The following is a 23,864-nucleotide window of genomic DNA, read 5'->3' on the forward strand; positions in this document are numbered from 1 at the left end:
AGAAGCTTGTTGCCTGTATTATATTGCTGTATTGTGCCAGAAACAAGTTTTAAATGGGACATTGAGCAAATAAGTTTGCCTATAATGTGGTAGCTGTGTAAATATGTTACAAAAATAGGATTAGTAATGCCCAGGACAATAATAATCAGAATGATTGATACCAGAAATAATTAGAACTTGCTTTCCAACTTCAGATTCCCATGTCTGTCCTTTTCTTTTGTTTACTATGACTCCAGAAAACTCTGAAGAGCAATAAAGTCTGTAATTCAGTAACAGGAAACACCATTAATGTTGATTCTGCATTTTAGTTACCAGAAAGCAATGGAATCCAATGATTCATCTCACAGTGGATAATAAGCAAGCTCTGAACTTCAGGTGCCTCTGGAGGGGTTAGAAAATGTTGCTTCAGTACCTCAAGGGATGCTCTTCTAACTTCACGTTTGAAAAGAGTATCTGTGTGTTACCATGCACAGTGCCATGGAAATACACATGCATTTAAAAAGCCTAAAACCCAAAGGTTTAACAAAATCTAGCCATTGAAAGTTGAGAATACACAACTTCAGTGTAAAAATAAATAGCATGTACTTAACTGATGAGGTGAACTATTGAAACAATTTAGCTGAGGTAGTTATTTCATCCCTAGCAACTTTAAAACAGAGATGGACTCCCTGCCCCACTCTGGAGGATGATTGGCTTGTTTAAAAAGTTCTGGGAAAGGCAGGTGTTTTCAGAAGCTAGATTTAGACTGTCACTGCACTACCTTCGGTCCTTATAATATACAACTATGAAACTGATAATGTAAATATCATAATTATGAAATTTAAATCAAAAGTGAAGCCATTCACCACATTCCATGAGGCTTCATTTGTGTTTGTGAAAATCTAAATTTTAATCCTGCTTGGGCTTGCTTGTTTTCAACAGGTCTCATGTACACTATATGAGGATTGAATGAAGGGAATCAAAGACTGTAGTAGGTTCTGACTGATATTGCTGGCACTGTTATTGCAAATATCAGCAGAAAGGCTTATTATCAAGAATTTGACTTACTAAGCCTTTCTCTTGAGTGCACCTATGTCTTCTATGTTGTAGATTTGGTCTCAGGGAGTACAACAGCACACTTATGCACGAAGCATAGAGTTTGGGTATTTAAAGGGACATCATCAACTTGAGAGCACTTGAGTGGAAAATCTTGTACGTACTGTTTTTTTTCTAAAGTTGAAAGTATCAGAATGAAAAGGGTATACATACACCTCAATTTTTAGCTTCAATTTCTGTACATATGTACAAGCATGTGCATATGTGCAAAACATGAATAGTTGATGTAATTTTTTTGGTGGTTGACACTCCTAGTGCATCATGTGGCAACAGCAAAATGAAGAGAGATGAACAAAGCTCAGCAAGGGTGGAGAGAGACAGGGTGATGGTACTTTGCTCCTGTTCATGCTTAAGGCACATTGATGTAACAGGATGCGAACAATTTGTACTTCTCTACCTCATCAGGAGCCAAGGAGCTCCAACCCAGAAGTTGACAAGTGTCCCTTTAAGTAGTGCACGTAGTAGTAGTGGTATAGCCATGTAGTTTTTCTTTATACTACATTGTGTTTGTACATGTATTAATAGTTCAAAGATTTTTAAATCATGATATAGTTCAATAGCAACTGTTGAGCAGAACCTTTACTGTTTTTAACGAAGATTAGAAATCTCAATTTCAAAGGAAATCAAAGTAAAACTTACATAGGAACTTTTCTTACTCAATGCTTGCTTTCTGAAACCTACTGGAAAAAAAAAATGCAGCCACAACATGTCCTTTTGAGTTAGAAAGCACTGTGTTCCACAGGGTATATAATCACAAAGGTTCAGTATGTAAGAACTTAACTCCTATGTTTTAACAGCAGTTCTCCATCACTTTTAATGGTGCATATAATTTTTGTGAAGACTCCACGAAATTGTCTATCCTATTATCTGGTCTATTCCAGCTGTCTCTGCTGTTCGCTCACTCCTTTGTATAAAATATATATATATATATATATATTACATGCTGTCCCAAGGTGACTGTACTGTAATGCCTATTTCTGCTGACCTTACGACAATTTCCTCTTTATGACAGCACTCTTTATAACCTCTAAGAAGTCTGGATTCCATAGTTGCTTTTTATAAAGCATGTAATTTGTTTCATTTAACGCAATGAACTAAATAACATAGTGAGAATGTGGTTTTGCATGAACATAGTAAAAGTTTCCTTGCACTGATGTTGTTATATGTCAGGTGCCAAGGTGTGGTCATCTTCTTACATGAAGCATGCTTTCTCTGACCATTTTACATTGAAATGAACTACAATATTAACTTTTATAGTTAATATGTAACCTTCAATAGAGGCACATAGTAGTATATCTCAAACCATTAAATAAACCTTGTTTGGTAATAGTAAAAATACAAACCTATTGCTAAATAGTAATATGAAAACGTTATAGCAATACGTAAAATGTTATGAAAATATATTGGGCTTTGTATGAAACTGTGTTCTTTATCCATTTTTAGTGAATTAATTTCTTAGCAAATGAGAAAAGTGTTGAAAAGTCATTTGCAAATATTTCCAAACTTTTGGGTTTGGCTTAAGCATGTAGTTCATTAGTTTGCACCTAATGAAGTGACCTGACTTGTCAAAGTAGCTGGTAATATACACTCAGGAAGAATAATAGGGAACTAAAATCACTGAAAAAACAGGCATTTATTTATGCGTCTACTTTTAGCTGTGCAGTTTCAAAAACACTGACCTAGTTTCTACAGATAGTTTGATGACAAAGGAGAAGTAAACATTGCATCTTAGTACATATTTCTGCTGTTCTGTTTCGTCAGCCCGTAAATATATATATACAACACTTCACTAGAGAGAAAATAATAAATATCAGCTTACCTACTTCATGTCCTTCTGGTTCCAATTTTCTTAGTGTTTGGAAAAAACTATGGAAGGCAATTTATAAAACAATCAAGACTGATAAATATTTCTTATGTTTCACTTGGGCCTATTGAAGTTTAGAAGTATGGTGTTTCTTCTTTTTACCCCTTTCTGCTTGATCTAATAGTGAAGTCATTTTTATTAATGCCTGTTTCAATTGGCGTTGGTGTAATGATGAAAATACTTTGACTTTTGTACTAGATCAAACAGAAGAAAAAAATGGATTATTTAATCGTGTTACAGCATGGTACATCTACACACTACAAGCTATAAAGACTAGGGAACAGTACATGAAAATTGAGGAGCATCTTTCTCAATTGGTCTTGTTTACATTTGTATAGTTATTTAAATCTTCAAGCAGCATGGAAACAAAGAATTACATTAGAAGTGGCAGAGCTTTATCTAATCCTGCGGCCTCTTTTTCCTAGTTAGTGAAAACACAAACTGTTCATTAAAATCCTGTTGTCTGAATATATGAGAAAATACATCTAGGAAAACTACTAGTATAAAGATGCTAAAACTTTCTAAGTGGAATAATATGGTGCCTACTATTGAAAGTGTCACTTTTCTGCTTTGTTGTCCACTGTGTTATACAGAAGTACAGAAAAAAAAGTGAGCCTGATTTGTTCTCCTTTGTAGAGCCAGGCCGAGGCCCACTACAAAGGAAGTAAACATGCCAAGAAGGTCAAAGCACTAGAGGCAACGAAAAATAAACCAAAAGTTGGGTCTTCCAAGGACAGCGCAAAGGCTAACACAAGCTGCTCTACGCCAGTCACAGCCAACATCTCTGACAAATCAGGTCAATGAAAACTTTTTGTCCTATACATTGTTTATTTTCTACTTTTTGGTGTTTGTATGAGAGAATCTGATTGCATGATACTGATCCATGACTTGTCTTTTCTAAACTATTTGCTATGTTTTCTTGTACAGAATTGATTGTTTTTGGTGCCATCAAAGCTTTTTTTTTTCCCCACATCTGTGATAGGTAGTGTCTTTGAGTGCTAATGTCTGGTGTTTCTTATTAACTGTTAAGACCCTCTTATCAAATTTATTCATATAAGCTATGTTGTTCATGTGAGAATAGTAATAGGTGGACATGGGTGGGGCATCCATCTGAGATGTACATTTCTTGCTGAAGTACAAGAAATCTCTCCCCAATTTTTTTCCTTTCTGAATAGAATAGTACTACTCCAATGAGAAACACACCCATGGAAATGTAGTGAAGCCTTATGGCACAGATATTGCCTGACTTCCACAGCTCATTATCTCTTTAACAAGACGATTTTTTTCCCCCCATGCCAGTAATTTGAGGAAGGTCAGTAACACTAATTACAGTAGAGTTGAGTCACTTTCTGCACTGTCAGTGTTGTGTTACTGAGTGAAACAGGAGAATTTCCTGAACTTGCTGACAGTCTGAAATACTGTACTTGTCATCCAGGAGAAAGCACCTACTGTGGGTTACCCAAATGTTGGTCTGATATCTGGTTGTGATGGACTTGCTGCTGCCTTGATATCCATTTATCTTCAGCAGAGCTGAGCCTGATTTGAATGCCATAGGATGATTGGCACAGACAGTTTTCTGACCAAAAAAAAAATTAAAAAAAAAAAAGAGAGAGAGAGAAAGAAGGGACCAAAACTATTTCCACACCCATGGGTATTTGTTGTCCTGTTCTCCCCACAGCAACAAAACTGCATTTGGTTCCTTAACAATGAGCTAAATTTTACATTGAATCACCTAGAAAATCACATGTTAGATTTGAGTGAGATAGTGTGAATGCAATGATATGTGTTCAGGGAAACATGCCAATTTACTATAAAACAGTTGCAAGGTACCGTTTGCTCTAAATAAAATGTGCATTATCGAAAGGAAGAGATTTAAAACATTTGGCAAATATTTTACACTCTGAAACACCGAAAATAGCTTTAGTTAAAACAACTTACCACTCCAGATGTACACTAAAACCTCAGACAATTGTTTAATAAGATTTTAGTTAAAACTTCAGAGAAATAAACTGTTGTGTAGGAATGCCTGCTAAGGAGTTGTGTTATGCACTGCCTGCCCTGCTTGTGCCAAAGGCTGATGGCCAAGTAACACAAGTTGCAGCATCTTTACCAACTCTATTTTCCTTTTCAATGTTTTCTCTAAGTCTAGAGCTGTCTCATGTGTTTCTTAGGCCAGCATGTAAGATCCGTCTGTGACTTAATTTTCTTCTTCTCTGTGCAATATATCTAAAATCATTTACTCCTCTACTTCCGGTTTTTGAGAGAGGATAAAATAATCTAAGCACCAAGAGAAACCTGCTCCTGATATTGTTATAATGCCCCTGTTTTGACAGTATGTTGTTACATGTTATTAATTACTCAACACAAATTAGGCAGATTGCCATCTGTGTCTGTTGGACTACACCACTAAAAGTGTTTCTGCATTCAAAATAAATTTCTGTGGTGATTTAGTTATATGCTTTCTTCCAGTCTGGGGAACAGCAGTCTGGGGAACAGGCTGCTCAAAGCCTGTTGCTGCTCTTTGTAAGACTGAAGGTGAGATGTTTAGGAGGACAAAATTCTAAACCTGGAGTAACAAACCCTCCACATCCAAATGGAGTGCTGCTAGCAGAGACAGGAAATGTCTTGGAGACAGGAATTTTTAGTGAACTAGACCAGAAACAAACAAACAAAAAAATGGACAAGAAACCAAACCATAATTCTGTTTAGCTGCACATGAACAATAGCCTCTGTAAGGGAAAGCGTTCTTGAACATGTTTAGCTCTTTAACATAATGCTTATTTCAGCAAGAAGAATCATTATGTTGCTGCTGGGAATCAATGCTATGGTGGATGTTTTTTTGTCCTTGTCGGTGGTGTTTTTGTTTTGTTTTGTGTGTGTGTTTTTCCATTAATTTATTTCTGAATATTCTAACAGAGCTTTCGTTCTTTGAGAAATGGATTAACAAATATTCACTGTATAGGTATATTTCATTTTTCCTTTAAAAAAAAAATAATATCTAATACTAAGAGTTTAATTTCTGTTTGTGGCCGTGGCATTTTCATCCTGATTTCCTAAGGAAATGAAACTTAGTTATATCATCTATTCTTATCTTTGTCATGCTCTGCAGAGTTTTTACAACTATTGCCTCATGTAAAAAAGTTAATGAGATGAATGTGTGTTAAAGAAGTAGAAGTATGATAAGTAGAAGTATGGTGAAAATTGGCAACTTGGTAGGATAGAAGATTTAACATATACTCCATCCTGAGAGAAGCTTCAGAGAGCTCTGTTTTGTTTGGCCTACTGGCTGGCCTGGCACTGTTTGCCTTAAACTGGGAGATTTCAGTTTGGATTATTTGGGTGTGGCGTAGGCCTGAAAAAATTGTATTGTAAGTATAGGAAGAAGATGGGGGCTAAATGGAATCAAGGAAAGGAATTAAATCCCACCACTTGTGAAACTGTTTTAACTGTTGTATTTTGAAGCATTGCTATGTTCCTCAGAAATGTTCATCAAGAAATGTTGTTCCTGATGTCCATTCACTGAGTATGGAAGAGGAGAATAAGAAGCTAAGAAGAGAAGAGACTTAAGTTCCAGTGTTCCTTTGTTGCCTTTTGCACTTCTACTGGTATTAATGCAGAATGGGTAGAAAGTGTCATGGTACACTGATAAACTGAATTTACTGTTACGTTACAAAGGTCTGTTTATAAAAGGACACTAACAGCTTTTTTGATTTGCTATCATTTTGAGTGACTTGTTGGCATCTGACCCAAAGCTCTCCAGGCAGAACAGATACTATATACTGAAATAAAATGTCAAATTTGCTACAGAGCCACCTCTTCCGTAGGACAGACGTAACTATTTTAGATGTCATGCTATTTTTCAGAAGCAGTAGTAATCAGAAAAATAATTTCAGTGTTAGCTCATCTTGTGTGATGGATCTATTACAGGCAAGACCCCAATTCATCCAGTTCTTATTTTTCACATCTTATGATGCAGTGGTCTCTCTACAACTGTTCCTTTCAACTTGAGAAGTGTGGCTACTGTTAGAGCTACAACAATTAAACTAACGTTTAAGGTATTTTGAGGAGTTTTCAGGAAAATGTGGGCTCCTGCAGAGACATGGACAGGGGCAACTCTGGAACTTGGTCTCATTGTGATGATTCCTAATGTGTGTGAAAGAGATGTTTGCCGCTGTTATTAATACAATACGATTCAGAAATAACTTCTGTAAACTGATCATCAGCAAATGTAGTGATAAAGCCATAGTACTTGAATGCAGAATCTGCTGAAACTTCAGGTAAGTGGATATATTGATGGGTTGGATTGCACAAGTTTTGCATTCTGGTGCGATCAGACTGTTATGTGATCTAATTTTCTAAGCACAAAACTCTTCACCATTTAGAAAATACTTGTTTACTACTAGTTTGGAGTACCACTGTTTTATCCTTTTCACTGTTTCAGCAGAGAAAAATAAAAAGTCATAGATGATGGGTGCAATGTGGTTGTTCCCACACATCTTATTAGGCTATACCTACTTGTCCTGATGGGTACTTTCAAACAGGAGCAGTCCATAGGGTATCCTTTCTGAACTTGTCTCCCAATTTCTCTAAACACCCCAAGCAAGTATAGTAACAGCTATGGAACAGCTTCATATGCTAGAAGATGAGTGCTGTGATACTGCAAGCTTTTTTGTGGCTGCTTTGAGAGAGAGTTACAGGATGGTAGCATTAACAAGCCTGTGAACTGCTCTTTCATGTGGGGCAAAGATCACCTTCCCTCCCTGTGGGACCCCATGATTTTCAGGATGGCTTCCAACAGAAATATATGTGTATAAAGGAGAAACTTTATAAAAAGTCTGCACTGTTCAGTAGTTTGTCAAGTACTTTAGGCTGAAAGATGTTGTGTTAATGTAATGTACACATGTGTGCACATAGGTATTTCCAGTGAAATGCATCCCTTTAGAAAAGGGCAGGGGTAGCTACAAGTACATAGAATATGTTTAGAATATGCAGAGTGCATTTTAAATATAGCTCTGAGAATGCAACAGAAGATGGGTGTCTGTGATTCCAGTCTAGCATATTCTAGATGCTTATAGTGATGAGTCTTTCAGGAATGCTTATGATAATAAATGGACTAAAATGCCACTATTTACTTATCAAATGAAGAGGAATTCTTTGATTACACTTCTAAATCAAAATAAATTGTTCAAAATGAAGGAGACATGATGCAGAATCACTTTTTTAAAATTCTGCTTTGATATAGAAATCAAGAATTAAATGCAACAGTTATAACCTATTAAAAAGTCAAAAACAGGTTTCAGAATTAAAAAATAAAGCCTTTTTTTTTTCTTTGAGCCATTCTGTATATGAACTCTTTCCTTTTCAGTGAGAGTTGTTTGTGAATTATACATATATGTGTCTGTGTATCTGTATATATATACAGATATATATGGGCATTTCAAGTTCAGTTCTTGTTCAAATAAGATCAGCAGGCTCTGCTACCAGGGACTTGTTACAGATGCACCCTTTGGATGTTTTATGAAAAGTCCTTTTTGTTCAGCTGGTACATCTGCAATACCAGGCACCTAACCAGGCCAAATTCTGGATCCAGTTTCAAATTCTGGCCCCTCTTACTACCATTTTGTTCTGTAACTGCATCTCAGAGCAGCTAAATGTTCAGTGTCATGCTGATTATATTCCAGCATATGAGCAGTCCTGTGCTGGTCTGTTGTGTATGGCGAGGACAGCAAGAAAAAGATGTGACTGGAAACCTCGTTTGCCAGTTTCTTGATCCAGCTGGGTCTTTTAGGAGTTAGTCCAGTTATTACAGCATGCTAAAACATGGTATAGTGTCTGCTGCCCAAGTGGGCTAGCTCAGATTTTCAAAACAGCCCAGACAGACTGATAGACGTAAGTGCTACTTTGTCATGTAGACATATGGTAATAAGTTAGTCCATTAAGTAACACCAGTAACTACAAGCTTCATTAGACCAAAAAAAAAAAAAAAAATGTTGAGCTTGAGGTCTTGTCAGTGATTTTAGTTCATTGCAGGCTTTCTGTGGGCACTTTGAAAATAAACCTGTATATTTTATTCCTTTTATTCCGTAGTAGAGTGCTACATATTGAATCACATTTACTCAGGCACGTTACGATGGGTTGGATTTCTTCAGTGTCCCAATTACCAGTGCTATTTATTCATCAACTATGAATGAGACATAATGTCCCATGGGATGGCTTAGTTCATATTTCACAAGCCAACCATCAGGACACTCCCTTGGTCATGTTGCTTGAGTTGCCAAACTAAACTTTTCCATATGCATCTCTGTGCTTAGAGTATCCTAAAAATGATATCCAATTCTGAAAAACCCTCTTAATATTTATTTTTAATTCATCACTTTATTTTAAAGGAATGAACTTTTTCTTTGTTTGTTTTAAATCACAATAATCTTATCGAAAGACCAAGTAGATAATACAGCTTCCACAGCTATCTGTAGTATGTCTGTTCTGGGGGATTCTAGGCTATTGTCATAGAGATGTCATTATAAGAACTTCAAAGTTTAGGATGTTTCTAAGGTATTTATTCTTAAATCCTTTGTAAAGTTTCCAAGTCATCCAGACCTCAAAGTCTATGCTGCTTATATTGTGATGAAGTTGAATTTTGTGGAAAAGAGGCTGTAGAAGCAGAGGAACATGACAATGATTTCTTTGGCCTGCTGTACATCAACGTTAACAAGTGATATTTAGAGGGTTTTTTTCTTATGCCTGTCTGAGATGATTGTCATTATGTCTAGTCTCCATCAAAAGCTACTGAAAAACCTCATCAGTTTTTCACATTTATACTTACATAAAGAATTATACTGAAATTATATGCTACAAAATAATAATGCATCCGTGTTTATGTGTATTCAGATAGTGCCTGCTAAGCACAGACGTATTTATGTTAAAGAAGTTAGTTGATGGTCAGCTCTAAGAGGATGGTAGGGTTTGTCCTCTTTTCATTAAGCATTTTACAGCCCTCAGAAAAATGCTCTATATTGCTCTATACTGCCACCTGTTGAAACTCCATCCCTAAAATAGATATAAAGGCACCGTATAGAATCTACTGCTTGACCACAGTGCTTTTTTGGTGGATAATCTAAAACAGAATTCAGGAATTCTCATAAATTCATCACATGTATGCTTTTGTTTCATGTGCAAGTACCATGCATGCATTTACATGAACATTTTATTATCAGTATTGATATGTAAAATATGCTGTCAGTAATGCAATGTTGATATTGGATTTAGTAGCAAATAGTCTCTGGGCATGTTCTGGTGGGTTATTTCAGCACCTACATCAGGATGTTGCTCTTTGGTTTATGCCCTTAGGATGAAAGTTTAATCAAAAGGATTATTAGCAAATCAAAGTCTATTAACAAGAAATCATTTTATTAGGTTTGAACTTTTGAAACACTTTCTTCCCTGTCATTCTTACTGGTCATACTTTTTCAAAATAGGATTTTCAAGCCTCATCTTTCCCACGTGTGTCTTCTAACAAGCTAAATGGGAAAGCAGTTGTTCTGCATGGTTTGGTGTTGATGACTTCCAGGAGCTCCAAGGAATTCTTCAGGTGTTTCTTCAGCCTGCCTATAATATTAACTAGCACAGATCAAATTCTGCACCTCTACTGCAAACTGATTATAGGAAATTAACTGAAAAAAAATAAGTTCTGTGACTGACACAATTACATTGTTAAGCTTTTCCAATTCCTGTTCAAATTGGAAAAGGTCAATCTTTTCTTTCTCCAGTCATTATATAAATCAGAAGTACATGTAAGCACAAGATTGTTTTGAAGAAATGGTAACCTTTTTCTCCTGTATTTATTTAAAAGCAGAAGCTCCACATTAGAAGTATACTGTAAGATTAAATACTACTCTGTGCTTTGCTGTGTGACAGAATATTCATGTGCTCTAGATCACTAAAGCAGTATACTACTATAAATTATTCCAGTTATAAAAACTGGAAATTTTTTGCATATTTTTTCATTAGCATCTTTAAAATTATGCACTTTTTTCTTACTTTGGGTAGAGGTAAAGATAGGCATTGGGCTAAGCAAGAGTGACTACAGATACAGCTGGTCATTGGAGCAGAGCCCAGGGATGTTCTCAGCTACTTTTTTGTTTATTTGTTTTTATCTATATGTATACAGTCATTTAAAGAATCCACCTATATACATTGAATCTCTTGGCAACTCTTTTCTTGTTATATTGGGTATCTGTTTTTCTTGCTTGTTCTGCTAATGATGTGCCTGTTGAATATCCAATTTTTTGGGGATGATAACTGAATGAAAAAATAAATATGGAATGTCACAATATACTAGCAAATGATTAAATATATATTTCCATAGAGGATGCCAGAGGTGGCACAATGTCCCTAACCTAGCAGAACTAGTATGTATGACATCATTCTTTATTCATAATTGGTTATGCAATATATTACAAGAGTTCTCAAGTCTTCAGGTATGGAAGTGGAGAAGGAGGGAAAATGAGAATAAAAGAAGCAGCTAGCAAAAAATGAGTGTAACATTGAGATACCAATGTCACTCATCTGCTTTGCAATTTTCTAGTAGGAAGAAAGAAGATCCAGAAGAATCTTAAAAAGTGAAGGTTTTTGAATGAGATTTTGTAAAAATTCCAAAAGAGAGAAATGATATATCCTTTTTTGTCACCTCAAGATAGTTATTCTGATGGCAAATGACAGTATTATTTGCATAAGAAAAAATTCATTTGTGATCCAAGAATGAAGTTTGTTTTTAGATGACTAAGAAATTCAAATCAGTGGATGTTCTCATATTCTCAGCAGGACTTAAATTAGACCTTTAAATTCATTAGAATGGATAATTTCCAATAAAGATATCTGCAGGGTTTTTTTTGTTTGTTTGTTTGTTTGTTGTTTTGTTTTTATAACAAGCCTGGGATGGAGTTGCTTTATCTGTATCTAATAATTCCCCAAAGCTTATTGAAGGTATTGCTAAAGAAGTAAGACTGTTCATCTGATGCCAGACATTTAGGTTTCCCACATAATCAGAGAATAAATAACAGAATGCTTATGATAACTAGTGCAATTAGTAGTTGAATGGAGTTTCGTCTGTGTCTAGATGTGCCAAAGTTGGAGGTTGTGTCAAGTCTCTAAAATTTGAGAATTAAAGGTCTTTCTTTTTCTCAGGCTTTGAGTGATCTTAGTGTCCACATGTAAAACAATGGGTAAGACCCAATACTGTTTCTTCAGGATGCTTTGGTTTGGCCTCTAAATGAAGTAAATGTTCTATTTTTGAACCTTTTTTTCCTGGAAAACATGCACTTACATGTGAGAAAAATAGTTTTGCTGGTGGCCTTTTATTCCCCCCTGTATTTTTTCACCAACTATTTAAGTAAAGGAAAAGACTTCAAAGAGTACAAGCCAGTCTAGTCTAGTAGCAACTTCCATACATCAATACTGTGTCTAGATTTTTTTTGGTAAATGTTGTTTTTACTCATCTTTATATTTGTCATATTTATTTTATATGCATAAAAGTAGGCAACATTTTGAATACAATGCTCAAGAAAAAATGCTTGTTGCTAGGGCATGACAGACAACTGAGACCATGAAGTTGGTGAGTCGGTTTTGATACAAAATAGTTCAGAAATCCAGAATTGAAAACAAAAGCAAAAATATCCCTGGCTGGTACATCAGACATTTAAATAGGTCTTTTGAAAATTTATTTTATTATCCTTTCAACCTTAATGCTACAGCTGCTGCATTACTGAATTGGTGTGAGAAACATGCTACATTTCCTATAGCATAATTTTTTATTTTTTATTTTTTTTCCTTTCTTTCAGAGTAAGTCAACTTGCATGTCTGTTAGGCAAGTTATATGCAATTTATTGGTCAAATCTTGAGGACGTGACTACATACTTGCAGTCTTCAGGCAAACCTGCCACTGAAATCAGTAAGAATGCACAATTACAGATGTCATTTAACTGAAATGAAGATGAGTGTTTCATAGTCAGCTTCAATGGCAGATCTGCCCAGGCAAGTACTGAGTCAGTAGTTCAGACACAGACCCGTGAGAACGTACTTGCATGTACATACTTGAATGTCCATTCTTCTTGATTAATTTATTTAGACACCCATAAATTTTGTATTGAGTTCCAAATCACTTTAGAAGCTGTGGGTAGAATTTTAAGATTATTTAAGCACAAACTGCAAGTACAATGTGTTTCTAGTAATGTATTTCAGATTCATAGATGGAGGACATAACATTAATTTTATGGTTGAGGAGAGGACCCAAAGCATTTTTAAGAAGTTGAAGGATGTCTGGATAGAATACGCTGTTATAATTTTTGAATAATATTTTTCTAAATATTCCTATATTATTAAAATGTTTAAAAGACAATAAAATACTATGGAAAACTTGCATTCCTGTATTAGTGAAATAAATGTGGCAGTCTGTAATAGGAGTATAAAATATTTACAAAACACAATTGTGTCTGGTGTTAGAGAAAGATAAGTTTTACCAGTAAAACTTTTTTTCTTTATCCTGGGTGTCATTTTTTTATTATTATTATTATTATCATGTCATATACTATATTTCAAACTTCGCCCAAACTATATAATAGTTCTCCAAGTCTGTTTTAATTTTTTCCATTCCAGCCAGTAAAGAGTGGCATACCTTAGAAAACATGAAAGGTTAAGATAGTTTTAAAATAAATTTACCAAGTCATAGAGCAACAGTACTGAAGAATGCAAAGTGTGGGATATTCTCACTTAAGAATACTGCTGTAACTGAAGAATGTTTGAAATGTGAGTCTTCCTTGTTGATCCATAACTTTTGCACAGTTACTTAAATATAAGTTTTTATGTATGGAAAAATGTCTGCAAGTATGCAAATAATTGACTAAAAACTGTAGGTGATGCTGTAGGGTCATCTCAAAGGCACCAAGTAGTTGGAACAGCAGACGTTCTCTGTTGAAGAAGTTGTACAGGTAGGTGCAGAAATAAATATTTCAGGTCAAGATTTTGCAGTGGCAGAACTATGTGGACTTCTGAGTATTTTCTGATTCTCAGCAGTCTACTTTCATAAGAATTAGGAGCATCCAAATTTTCTAAAACAAACCTTTATAACATTTACTCCAATTAGTTGCAAATTTATTTTGTACTCTGAAAAAGAGACAGGTTCCTTTGTAAAAGAATTCCCTAGAGTCTTTGCTATGCCAATTCAGAAATAAAATATCTAAGAAATTAAGTATCAACATCCCTGTTGTACCATAGCCAAGCAAGCAATACTTCTGAAATGAAAATGATCTTTCAGTTAAGCCAATTGGAGAGTAGTGATGCAGTAAATCAAATAATCAGTCTAGCTACAGAGCTCACTCAATATTGCAGAGCCATCCAAACGTTTCCTGATGTAGCTTCAGTATCTTGACAAAATGTGTTGTAGCTTATTTCAGTGCACATATGTGCTTGAGATGAAAAGCTTCATATTTATAGCTTCCATTTGTTTCTCATTTTTGTATGGAAACAAAATTGGTTTTCTTTAGAATGTGTCAACCATTTATTTCATGTAAGTACCTTTCATTATATAACACCTAGCCATTTTTTTTTTCAGACAGGACTGAGGTACAAGGAAGAGCGTTTTACAAAAGCTAAAGGTAGCCAGAGGGTTAATGGATACTCTGTGCTGCCTGATTTGCATGTAGGTTTGCAGTGGAATTTTTCTAGAACAGAGCCCTACGGGTTTTTCAGCCTCATTTCTCAGTAGACTGCACAAGTGGTGAGAAAGTAGATATTTTGTCTGACAGCCATTAGAGTCTCATTAGTCAGCAAATGTGGAGATAAAACAAAAAAGATTTCAAAATCCCTTATCAAAGTTAGCTAACTCTGTCTTAATGAGTGTCAAGAAATAATCTAATGCTCTTTTTATTTTATTTTATTTTATTTTTTTTGGGTGATGATGAGATGCAGGATGGAGTGCTTACAAATGCTGTAAAGGTTGTGACCATCAGTGACTTAATTGCTTTCCTTCTATTGGCTTCATGGCATATATTACTCAGTGTTCATCTTTTTCTTCATGAAAAGGATAATTAATTGTTTAAATGCATCCTTTATTCCTTTGTAACAGTGTGAGCCAGCAGAAGATAAGACTTTCTGTGAAGAACAATGGTTTGATGCTTTTCTTTTTTTTTTTTTTTTTTTTTTTTTTACTGGAACTATTGTCTGCATTTCTATTCAGTAGAGTTTTTCTGCTGATAGATTGAGAAAGACCCTTTTTGTCCTCCTATTAATTCAGTCATTGATCCTCTTCCTCCTCCGTATCTTGTTTCAGGGCAAACAGAACTAAGCTAAATATTTCAGCTAAAATATCTATTTATGTTTATATAAATATAAAATATTTATATATGTATAAATACATAATTATTTATATTTATATATTATATATATAAGCTAAATATTTAAGCTAAAAATTTCAGACAGCCTTGCAACCTCTTTGGTTATCTCTCTACTTCTGTATTTTTGACTTAAATACTGTGAATTTTGTTATGGTATTTCTATGTGCAGCTTTTAATATCCAGTTCTTTCTTCCCTGTACTATTTCTTATTACTATTTTTCATAGTTTTCCATTTTCATAATGGCATTATTGTCTTTGACAAATGCAGCTAGGTCAAAGCCAGGTATGTTCAGAAGCAATGCTGCAGGGATACTTCTGGACTCTCAGTGGGAGGAAAGCAGTAGCTTTTCTATGTTATTTCACCATTTTATTGTGAAATGAACTAAAGCAGCTGATTTTCTCTCTCCAAATTCTTCAAATCCATCACTTTCAAAGCTCTCTGTGCATTGTTTCTCTGTTATAGTGTGCTTTTAAGGTGCTGACTTGCACTTACCACCCCTCAGCCATTGTGACCAGCTTCACACCTTGTCTGGTTCTTCTGTTTGTGAAGATCTTCCTACAAACAGCTGCCACACTTACTTTTGTTACCATCACCTGAGATATTTTTTTTTCAGTGATGGAGTGAAAAACGGAAGAAAGCTTATGAAAAGTTTGGCTGCCACACCAATGCGTATGTTGGTGACCTGTTCTGTCTCCTGTGATTTCATATATGTCTGTCTGCAGCTGTGATCTCTGCTTTTAAACTGTTGATCATTTGGTCTGGCGACCGTCTTGCTGTTATGTGCAGAAACCTTGGAACGGCAAGGTCAAATGAAAAGCTGCAGTAATACCAACTAACTGGCCTCTTTTTAGCATTGTCAGCGGCTTTATAAAGGAGAGTAGGAAGAAACTAAGTTTCACTTAGTTTTGTGTCAGATATGCCAACAATCTAAAATATCGAGTTTTAACTGAGTTAGAATTTTATCTTTCAATAAATACATTTTTACTCTGCCTTTAGTAAGACCAATTTAACAACAACTATTAGTTTTTCAGCAAAATTTCTTGGATTCTATATGGGTGTAATTAATATAACTTAGTTTACCTTTGCTATGCACTTGATAAGGTTGTATAACTTGTTGTATAAATATTTATACAACAGTCTAACAACGTGATTGATCTCCTTGTCTCATTCTGCAGTCACTGAATGCTTCAAAGGTTGTTTAATGCAGCCCAATTTTCATAGTCATATTTGGAGCTGTTGAAATTACAGGGAGAACCTGAAAGATGGTTTCCCTAAGTACAGCTCTGCTTGTTTGGGAGATACGCCTGCTTTACCTCAGAGTCTCAAATAGTCTAAAAAATAAGCACTTCAGGTTAATACTGGTGCCCAGTCACACAGTCCATGTGAACTCAGGGCTGTCGTACCTCTTTGCACCTCATTTCTAGTGACAACCTAAAGCTATTCAAAGTTGTAAAACCCATAAATAAAACAGAAACTCTTCCTTTCAGAAATCACTTTCGTTATTGTTGTTACCATAGGAAACTCCATAGTCAGAAATTAATATAAGGTGGTCAGAATCATCAAGCTATCCAAGTTCTTTAAAGCTGTTCCATCAGCAGTGATGTGGTGTAGCATAGAGCTGTAAATAAGGCTGATACTGCCAGAGGCTTTGCACTTAACCGTGCATCATCTGTTCTCTGGTAGCATGGCACTGATAACCACTCAGTGATCAAGCTGTGCTTTAGTTTGTTCCTTGTGTGTCTCCTAACATAGCCACTTGAGGCTGGAAGTTGCACTGGAAATTGCACAACTGTTTCTTTTAGGTTCTTCAAGATGAAAGGGACCATAAGTATTTCAGGTATTTACTATTTTCTTACTTTTATAAAAGAGAATCAAAAATATCTAGACTACCAGAAACAGTTTTTCCATTTTGCTCTTTTCCAGGCTGGAAGTACGCTTTGTTCTTTGAGAAGGTGAAAACTATATAATAATAATATAATCTTTCATAAAATCTAATCTCAATTTGTGGGATGAGAAATTAGCAAATTCCTCAAAAGAGCTCTGGTGCAGGGCTGTGTAGAGCAGCAGTGGCCACTTTACAACTGGTGTACTGTGTTTTGGTTGTAAGTAGTTTGTGTAAGGCTACAGCTCATCTGGGTGATGCCAGGTATGACCAAGTAACAAAGATAAGTGTGAAGCATACATACACACACACACAGAAATGTATTCTCAGTAAATAGTACATTGTTACTTCTGAGCAGATTTATTTAAGTATAGGTAGAAAATGTACATGACAGTTCTGTAAGGGTTATTAGGATTGTAGCAGTACTCTCTACCTAAAAGCTTTTGGTATATGTGATGGAAAGGGCTTCTGCAGGTGTATCCCATACATAATCTAAATCTTGGATAACCTGTAAATTTTATTTCAGTTGCTATTTGAACAAGCTTGTGAAGCAGAAGTTTATTGCAAATATATGTTATGTGCATCTTCAGTGATAAAAACTGTAGGTAGGCATGTTGTAGGATGTAAGTAGAAATAGCTATTATTGATACAGAAAACTGGTATCATTTCAATTTCTAGGTTTATACACGAGTTTTATAATTCTGCTTGTTTTTATTTTTATTAGGAATCTGGATTAAGAAACATGAATTTTAATTTATTTCTCCATTAAAAACAGCACCTATATTTTCATCATAAATTCCAAGTGAAAACTTCTATCTATTGTGTATGGAAATCATCACTCACACTCTAGAGAAAAAAATAAAATTTTATATATATATATATATAGTGATTTCCTAGCTGTAAAAAGCAAGACCTATTTAGTACATTTTCGTATGGTAAGAGACCATTTTAAAATATAAATTTCTAAGGTACAGATATACATATATTATAAAATTATAAACACTTGACACAAATTACAAAGTAAGCAAAGTGATTTCTCTTAAAAGTACCTTGTTAACTAAACTGCTTTAATAAATGATGAAATGGTTAGGGGAAAAAAAAATTGTGTTGTTTTCTGTATGGCCTGCACTGATGGTCAGTCTGTGCGTGGGGATGGAGCATTGACGTGCCATTATTAGGAACCAGGAGAGGATACAACTGCACAAAGGAAATGCAGGTTGAGTGTCACAGGGAAGAAGTTGTATGGTAGTGGCTTTGCCCCTTCTTGAGCTCTGTAACAGCAACAGTAGTGAGAGAAACATGAACTACACAGGGCAGTATGTCACTTGGACTGGTAGGGAGCTAGAACCGGTTAGATTTAAGGCTGTCAGATGTTATCCTATGCTGTTTTCTAACTTGGATACATAAAGCCAAAATTTTTAACTACTAATTAAATAAATAAGTTTTGAATTCTAACGGTGCTGACGCAGACATGAGGCAAACAACCACAAATATATGAAAACAACTTCAAAGCAGAATTGAAACAATGTAAGTAGGCAACAAGAGCATTGGTATTACTAAGCCCAAAGCAATACTTAATTAGCTTGCTTTATTTTTTCCTTGGGCTCTATTTCAAAATAAATTCAGGCTTCAGTAAGAGCTAAAATGAAACACTGATTTATTTCTCTGGAGTCCTGAGGAAAAGGCAGACTTAATTAAAAGACAGAAATTTAACACAAATGAAGTATGGCCTTCTGTGTGGAAAACGAACATAGTCCAGTACAGTGCAGCAGTACGAATTAGATTTTCAATGGACTCCTTGCATGTGAGTTGTGATGTGGGCATTTCAAGTTAACCCTGGGTCAGACTGAATCACAGCTGCAGCTTGCTGGGAGGAGACTGACACCGTCTGGGTCTTCTGATTCCAGTTCCCTTCTGAGGAGCTGTAGGATGGTGATCTTCCTGCTTTCTATATATATATATATATATGATCTGCATTTCCTGTGCTTTGCACAGTTGAATACTTGGTAGGCATTTGTCTCAAACAAAACTGTAGGTAATGGTGTTTTGAATTCTGTAGACTGAAAACAATAAGTTATTATCCAAAGCCCATTTGGGGAAGTGCAATTGTCTGATTTAGAAGGCAGGAAAAAAAACCTTGCCCCACTGCAGTGATAAATATGTACTTAGCTCACTGAACTTTCTGTGGGAGTTAAACTGTCTAATAACCTTCCAATTACGACTTTTGAAGATGTTCTGCATTAAACACTTAAAACAGTGGAAGGAAACATCAACTTATATAGAGGCATGTATCTCTCCATATAAACACACAGGCACATGGAGCTGATCAGTGTGAGGAAGCTCTCCAAATGATACAATTACTATGTGAACTGTAGTTCTTTCCAAAAGCCCAGACAGTGGCAGAATTTTGCCCAGCTGGATGCTGCTAACTTCTCTCTAGCTTTCCAGAAGTTTTCTCGTCATCCCGTTATGCATTATATACTCTAGAATTGCTTTGTATTATGAAGAGTGAAAACACTGTAAACCTTGGGAATATTTTAAATATTGACATACTACATCTGCTGGCATTTGAGCCTCAGAACTAAATATCCCTTAATGGTGGCTGGCGAAGTGAGGAGAAATGGAAAATGAAATCTAGCATTTTTCAATCAGCTTTTAAATTCAGCAATGGAAAGCTGTCACTCTCTGATGGTGATTGGTGACCTGTGTAAAATGGATCTTTCTCCGTTGTTTAGGATCCTACTTTACAGGCGCTTAGTGGCAAAATCCACAACTGGAAATCTGTTCCTCTGTGTAACAGAGGGGTTGCAGAACAGACCTGTGCAGTGCCTGCACATGGGGCAGTGAGGGCCACCCCTCTCTGCTGGGCTCCTCTGCTGGGCAAGCCCATCTCAGTCTCCAGTGAGTGTTTCAAAACCACCAAGCACCAAACTTACATCAATAAATAAATAAATAAATAATGGGAAACAATATAAGACAGACCAAGTAGAAGTATAGTTTATATATACACTAACATAAGACTTGCAGTTCTGTAGGTGTATTTTTCTTTTATGGCCTGAAAGGCAAAATACCAAAGAACCTTCCTCTGCTTGAGTCAGGCCCCTACACATTTGGACATGATGCCTCTTGCAGTCTGGCAGTTTATCACATAGAACAACAACAACAAGAAATCTATTATCCTGTAATGTGAACTCACAAATGGCAGCAATTCAGAACGCTTTCCCTGTAGATATTAGCACTGCTGAGAACTTTCCATACTGAAAACTCTTTAATTTAGCATGTTAGCAGATGTAATTTATCAAAACCCTTAATTTTATGTATGCTCACAAGTCATATGCTGTTTGAGGTTTTTGCAGATGTAACTGATTACTACAGTGACATTAAAATTGAATAGTCTATGAACTGTGATTTAACATTGCTTTCTTTTGTCATACATTATCAATCAAAATACTTTCAGAATCTGGCTTTATCATATATTCAGTCCTAATAGCAGGCTTCATAGTTGATCATTTTATGTCCTGTATATTTCATATTGTGTAATTTCAAAGTATTTTTATAGCTATTTTAAAAAATAATCAATTCTTTTATTAGAATTTCCTTTCTGCTGTTTTTTAACAATTTAAAATTGATGTACTGCAATGCACTTCTGGGAAATATGCCAAAACCCATGCATTTTGAGTATCAAAATGCCTGTTCACAGTTCACACGTGCTCTCAATTTCTTGTAGGGGGTACAATCCTGTTTTCAGAATTCTTGGTAATGCAGCATTGGGATGATGCACAGAGTGATGTTACAACAGAGTCTGGTAGCTGTAAACATATTTCAAGGAGCAGTATTTAAAAATAACTGAGTGTTCAAAATAGAACCTAGCTTTTAAATTGGTTCAACACATTTTAAAATATGCCATAGGTTTCAGATGGGATATAAGTAATTTTGAAGAGGTTGCTGTTAAGTGATTGTACTTAGACATTGGTTCCTGTTGCAGTTACTTAATACTTTAGGGTTCTTTTGAATTGAAGGACATCAAAACGTCACATCTTAACCAGAAGAAACTGTCATGTAAGTCAAGACAGAATCTAGCAGTGGTCATAAAGAATGACTAAGGACATTATTTATACAAGCCATTTAAATATTAATTGCAGTGGGTGAATGAATAAGAAATGCTCCCCTCATCCCTTTCCAGATTTTCTTCTCTGAAGTAGAGGGAACAGTCATCTTGTGGACTTAGAGAAATGACAGTACTAATAAATTTGTGGTATTCCTCACTAGAGATTAAGTGTTTTGAAGTATAAAGTATAAATGATGTGCATGGAAAAAAAATACAATGTAAAAGTAGCTATATGAGTTTCTAATTTGTTCTGATAAAACAAGAAAGAAACATTAATTTTGAGAAGATGCTAATCTGCATCATCATATACATATTACTTTATGCACTTTATCCCATACGTTTTGTATCATGTCCTATTTGGGCTTGTGATGCAAGTGATGGAACTATGATTAATCCTAAATGTAGAGCTGGCCTTTGATACTGCATAAATCTCAGAGATACAGAAATGTCTAGGCTGATATTGGTTGGTCTTTAATAAAATTAGATCTATAGTCCTTTTCTATATATTTAAAAAATATAAAAAAAAATATCTTAAAATGCAAACTGGCAGATGCCACTGTTATTTAATAGAATTGAAACTTTGTCATCTTTTGTTCCACTGATGGTGGCAGTTTGTTCAGTGATAACAGGTCTCAGTCTGAGGCTTTCATTTCATGTGTCCATTTTGTCAGGGCTGCTCATACCAACAACACTGCACTTTTTCCCCCTCTCATCCCTTGTACTTTATAGGTGAGCTGGTACCAGTATAGCTTGTGGTCAGGAGGACTGCAACTGAATAACTTAAAATGCAATGAGTTCTTGTAGACAACACGTACGCAAGGACAATTTGAATACTGGCTCTGGTTCAAAGTTCCTCTTTAGACACATTTAAGACATTTAATCTCTCTGCCTTGTGATTACCATCTGTAAAATGAAGTAATACCTGCCTACCTGTCTCATAAGAGCACAGATTATTGATTCATGGTTGTGAAGTGATAAAGGAATATGCTGAATGCACATCAGAGCCATCAGATCTCCGGATATGTGGGGAATAGTTCTTGGAAAAATCTAAAAATATTAACAGCTGTGCTCATGTGTATAGTGTAGCACCATACTCAACCCTAGCTGAATGGAGGGATATCATATGTCAAGACAGTGCTGGAGCCTTTGAGTGTCCTCCCAGTGACTTTGAGAAATTCGAGCCATTCCAAAGACAATATATTGCTTTTTGGGAGTATTTTTGTAATCCCCAGTACAAAGCCTCATGTGTTTCTAAGCACTCTTCACTCTTTAACCCTGGCTGCCTTTGAGCTTTCTTGGGCTCCTTTCAGCTGGCCAGAGCTGCAGCATGACAGCAACAGCAGCTGGCATGACTTTGTTGAAGTCATTGGTAATGGTAAACTTAAAAGCAGGAAAGTCATTACACATATTTTGTGGTTGGATTTTAACAAGATTTCAAGGATGCTGCTGTCCTGTATAAAATTGGATGACTTAGGCCCCTGTTGTGTTAGCTTCACTAAAACCACAGGACTATTGCTGTATGATTGTTTGTGCGCAGCATATTTGACAGATATTTTGATTCTTTTAGAAGACAAAGGGAAAGCAAAAACCAATAGTGCAAGTCAGAATTCCAGTACAGAAGCGGGTGCTTTTCTTCCAAAGCCTGGAGCAGCAGCAGCGGCACTTGTAACACCTGCATCATCCTCCAAGAGCACAAATGGGGCTCCTAGCACAGTGTCTGAGTCAGAAGAGGAAAAAGCCAAAAAACTACTTTACTGTTCATTATGCAAAGTGGCTGTAAATTCTCTGTCACAACTAGAAGCACACAATACAGGTGAGTAGGTACACAACGTGAGTTTTGTGTTAATTTCCAAAAATTCAAGGTAAAAACTGGCTTTCTGATACCATGGTAGCCAGAATTCACTGAAGAGTCTTTTAGTTAAAACTTACAATGGCAAGTTGCTAAAACTTTTGTGTTAATGGCAATTTGATGTGTGATGTTTGATATTTTATTAAAGCTCTCTATAAATTTTGGAACTGTCTGTCAAGTGCTCTATAAGCTTTTAGCTGACAATATCCCTACAGTTCATGTTACTTTGTCATACTCCATGATATCTCCATTGTGGTTTCTGTAGCACCAAGGTTTCTAAAATATCAGTTCTGTATCTCTTTCATATTTGAGCTGTCTGTCTCTGGTGTCTGCTTTTCGCTGGCACAATTTTTAGTAACTTTTGTTATTTGATATTTTTGCTATTTTTAGTGTGGGCTCCTTAAATTTCCTAGATGTCCTAGAATCTTTGGATTATTGAGAATCAGCTATGCTCTCCTCATTCCTCTCATAAATCTTTTAAAAGGCCACAAGCAGCAATCTCTAATGTACTCTGGCTGCTCTGTGATGTGCTGGTGATGTAAAGCTTGTTAACAAACCATTGAAGCTGGTTTTACAGCTGTAATCCATTTTTGAAATGGCAAAAGCAGCCACTTCTTCCAAATCGGGGATACTTATTGCAGTCTCCATCACCGCCACCACCTCTGATGACAAGCTGTGG

General features: G+C 35.7%; 1 protein-coding gene across 3 annotated transcripts in view; it reads left to right on the forward strand.

Moving 5' to 3' along the window:
* Positions 1-23,864, forward strand: part of ZNF385B (zinc finger protein 385B) — a 137,313-nt gene that overhangs the window by 108,185 nt on the left and 5,264 nt on the right. For all 3 annotated transcript variants that reach the window (XM_084288779.1, XM_084288781.1, XM_084288780.1), the window contains exons 4-5: positions 3,596-3,755; positions 22,904-23,149. In XM_084288779.1, the coding sequence (XP_084144905.1) occupies positions 3,596-3,755; positions 22,904-23,149 (406 nt within the window). The remainder of the gene's footprint in view (positions 1-3,595; positions 3,756-22,903; positions 23,150-23,864) is intronic.

This window comes from Netta rufina (genome assembly GCF_964035555.1).
Source record: "Netta rufina genome assembly, chromosome: 6".
Classification (NCBI taxonomy): Eukaryota; Metazoa; Chordata; class Aves; order Anseriformes; family Anatidae; genus Netta; species Netta rufina.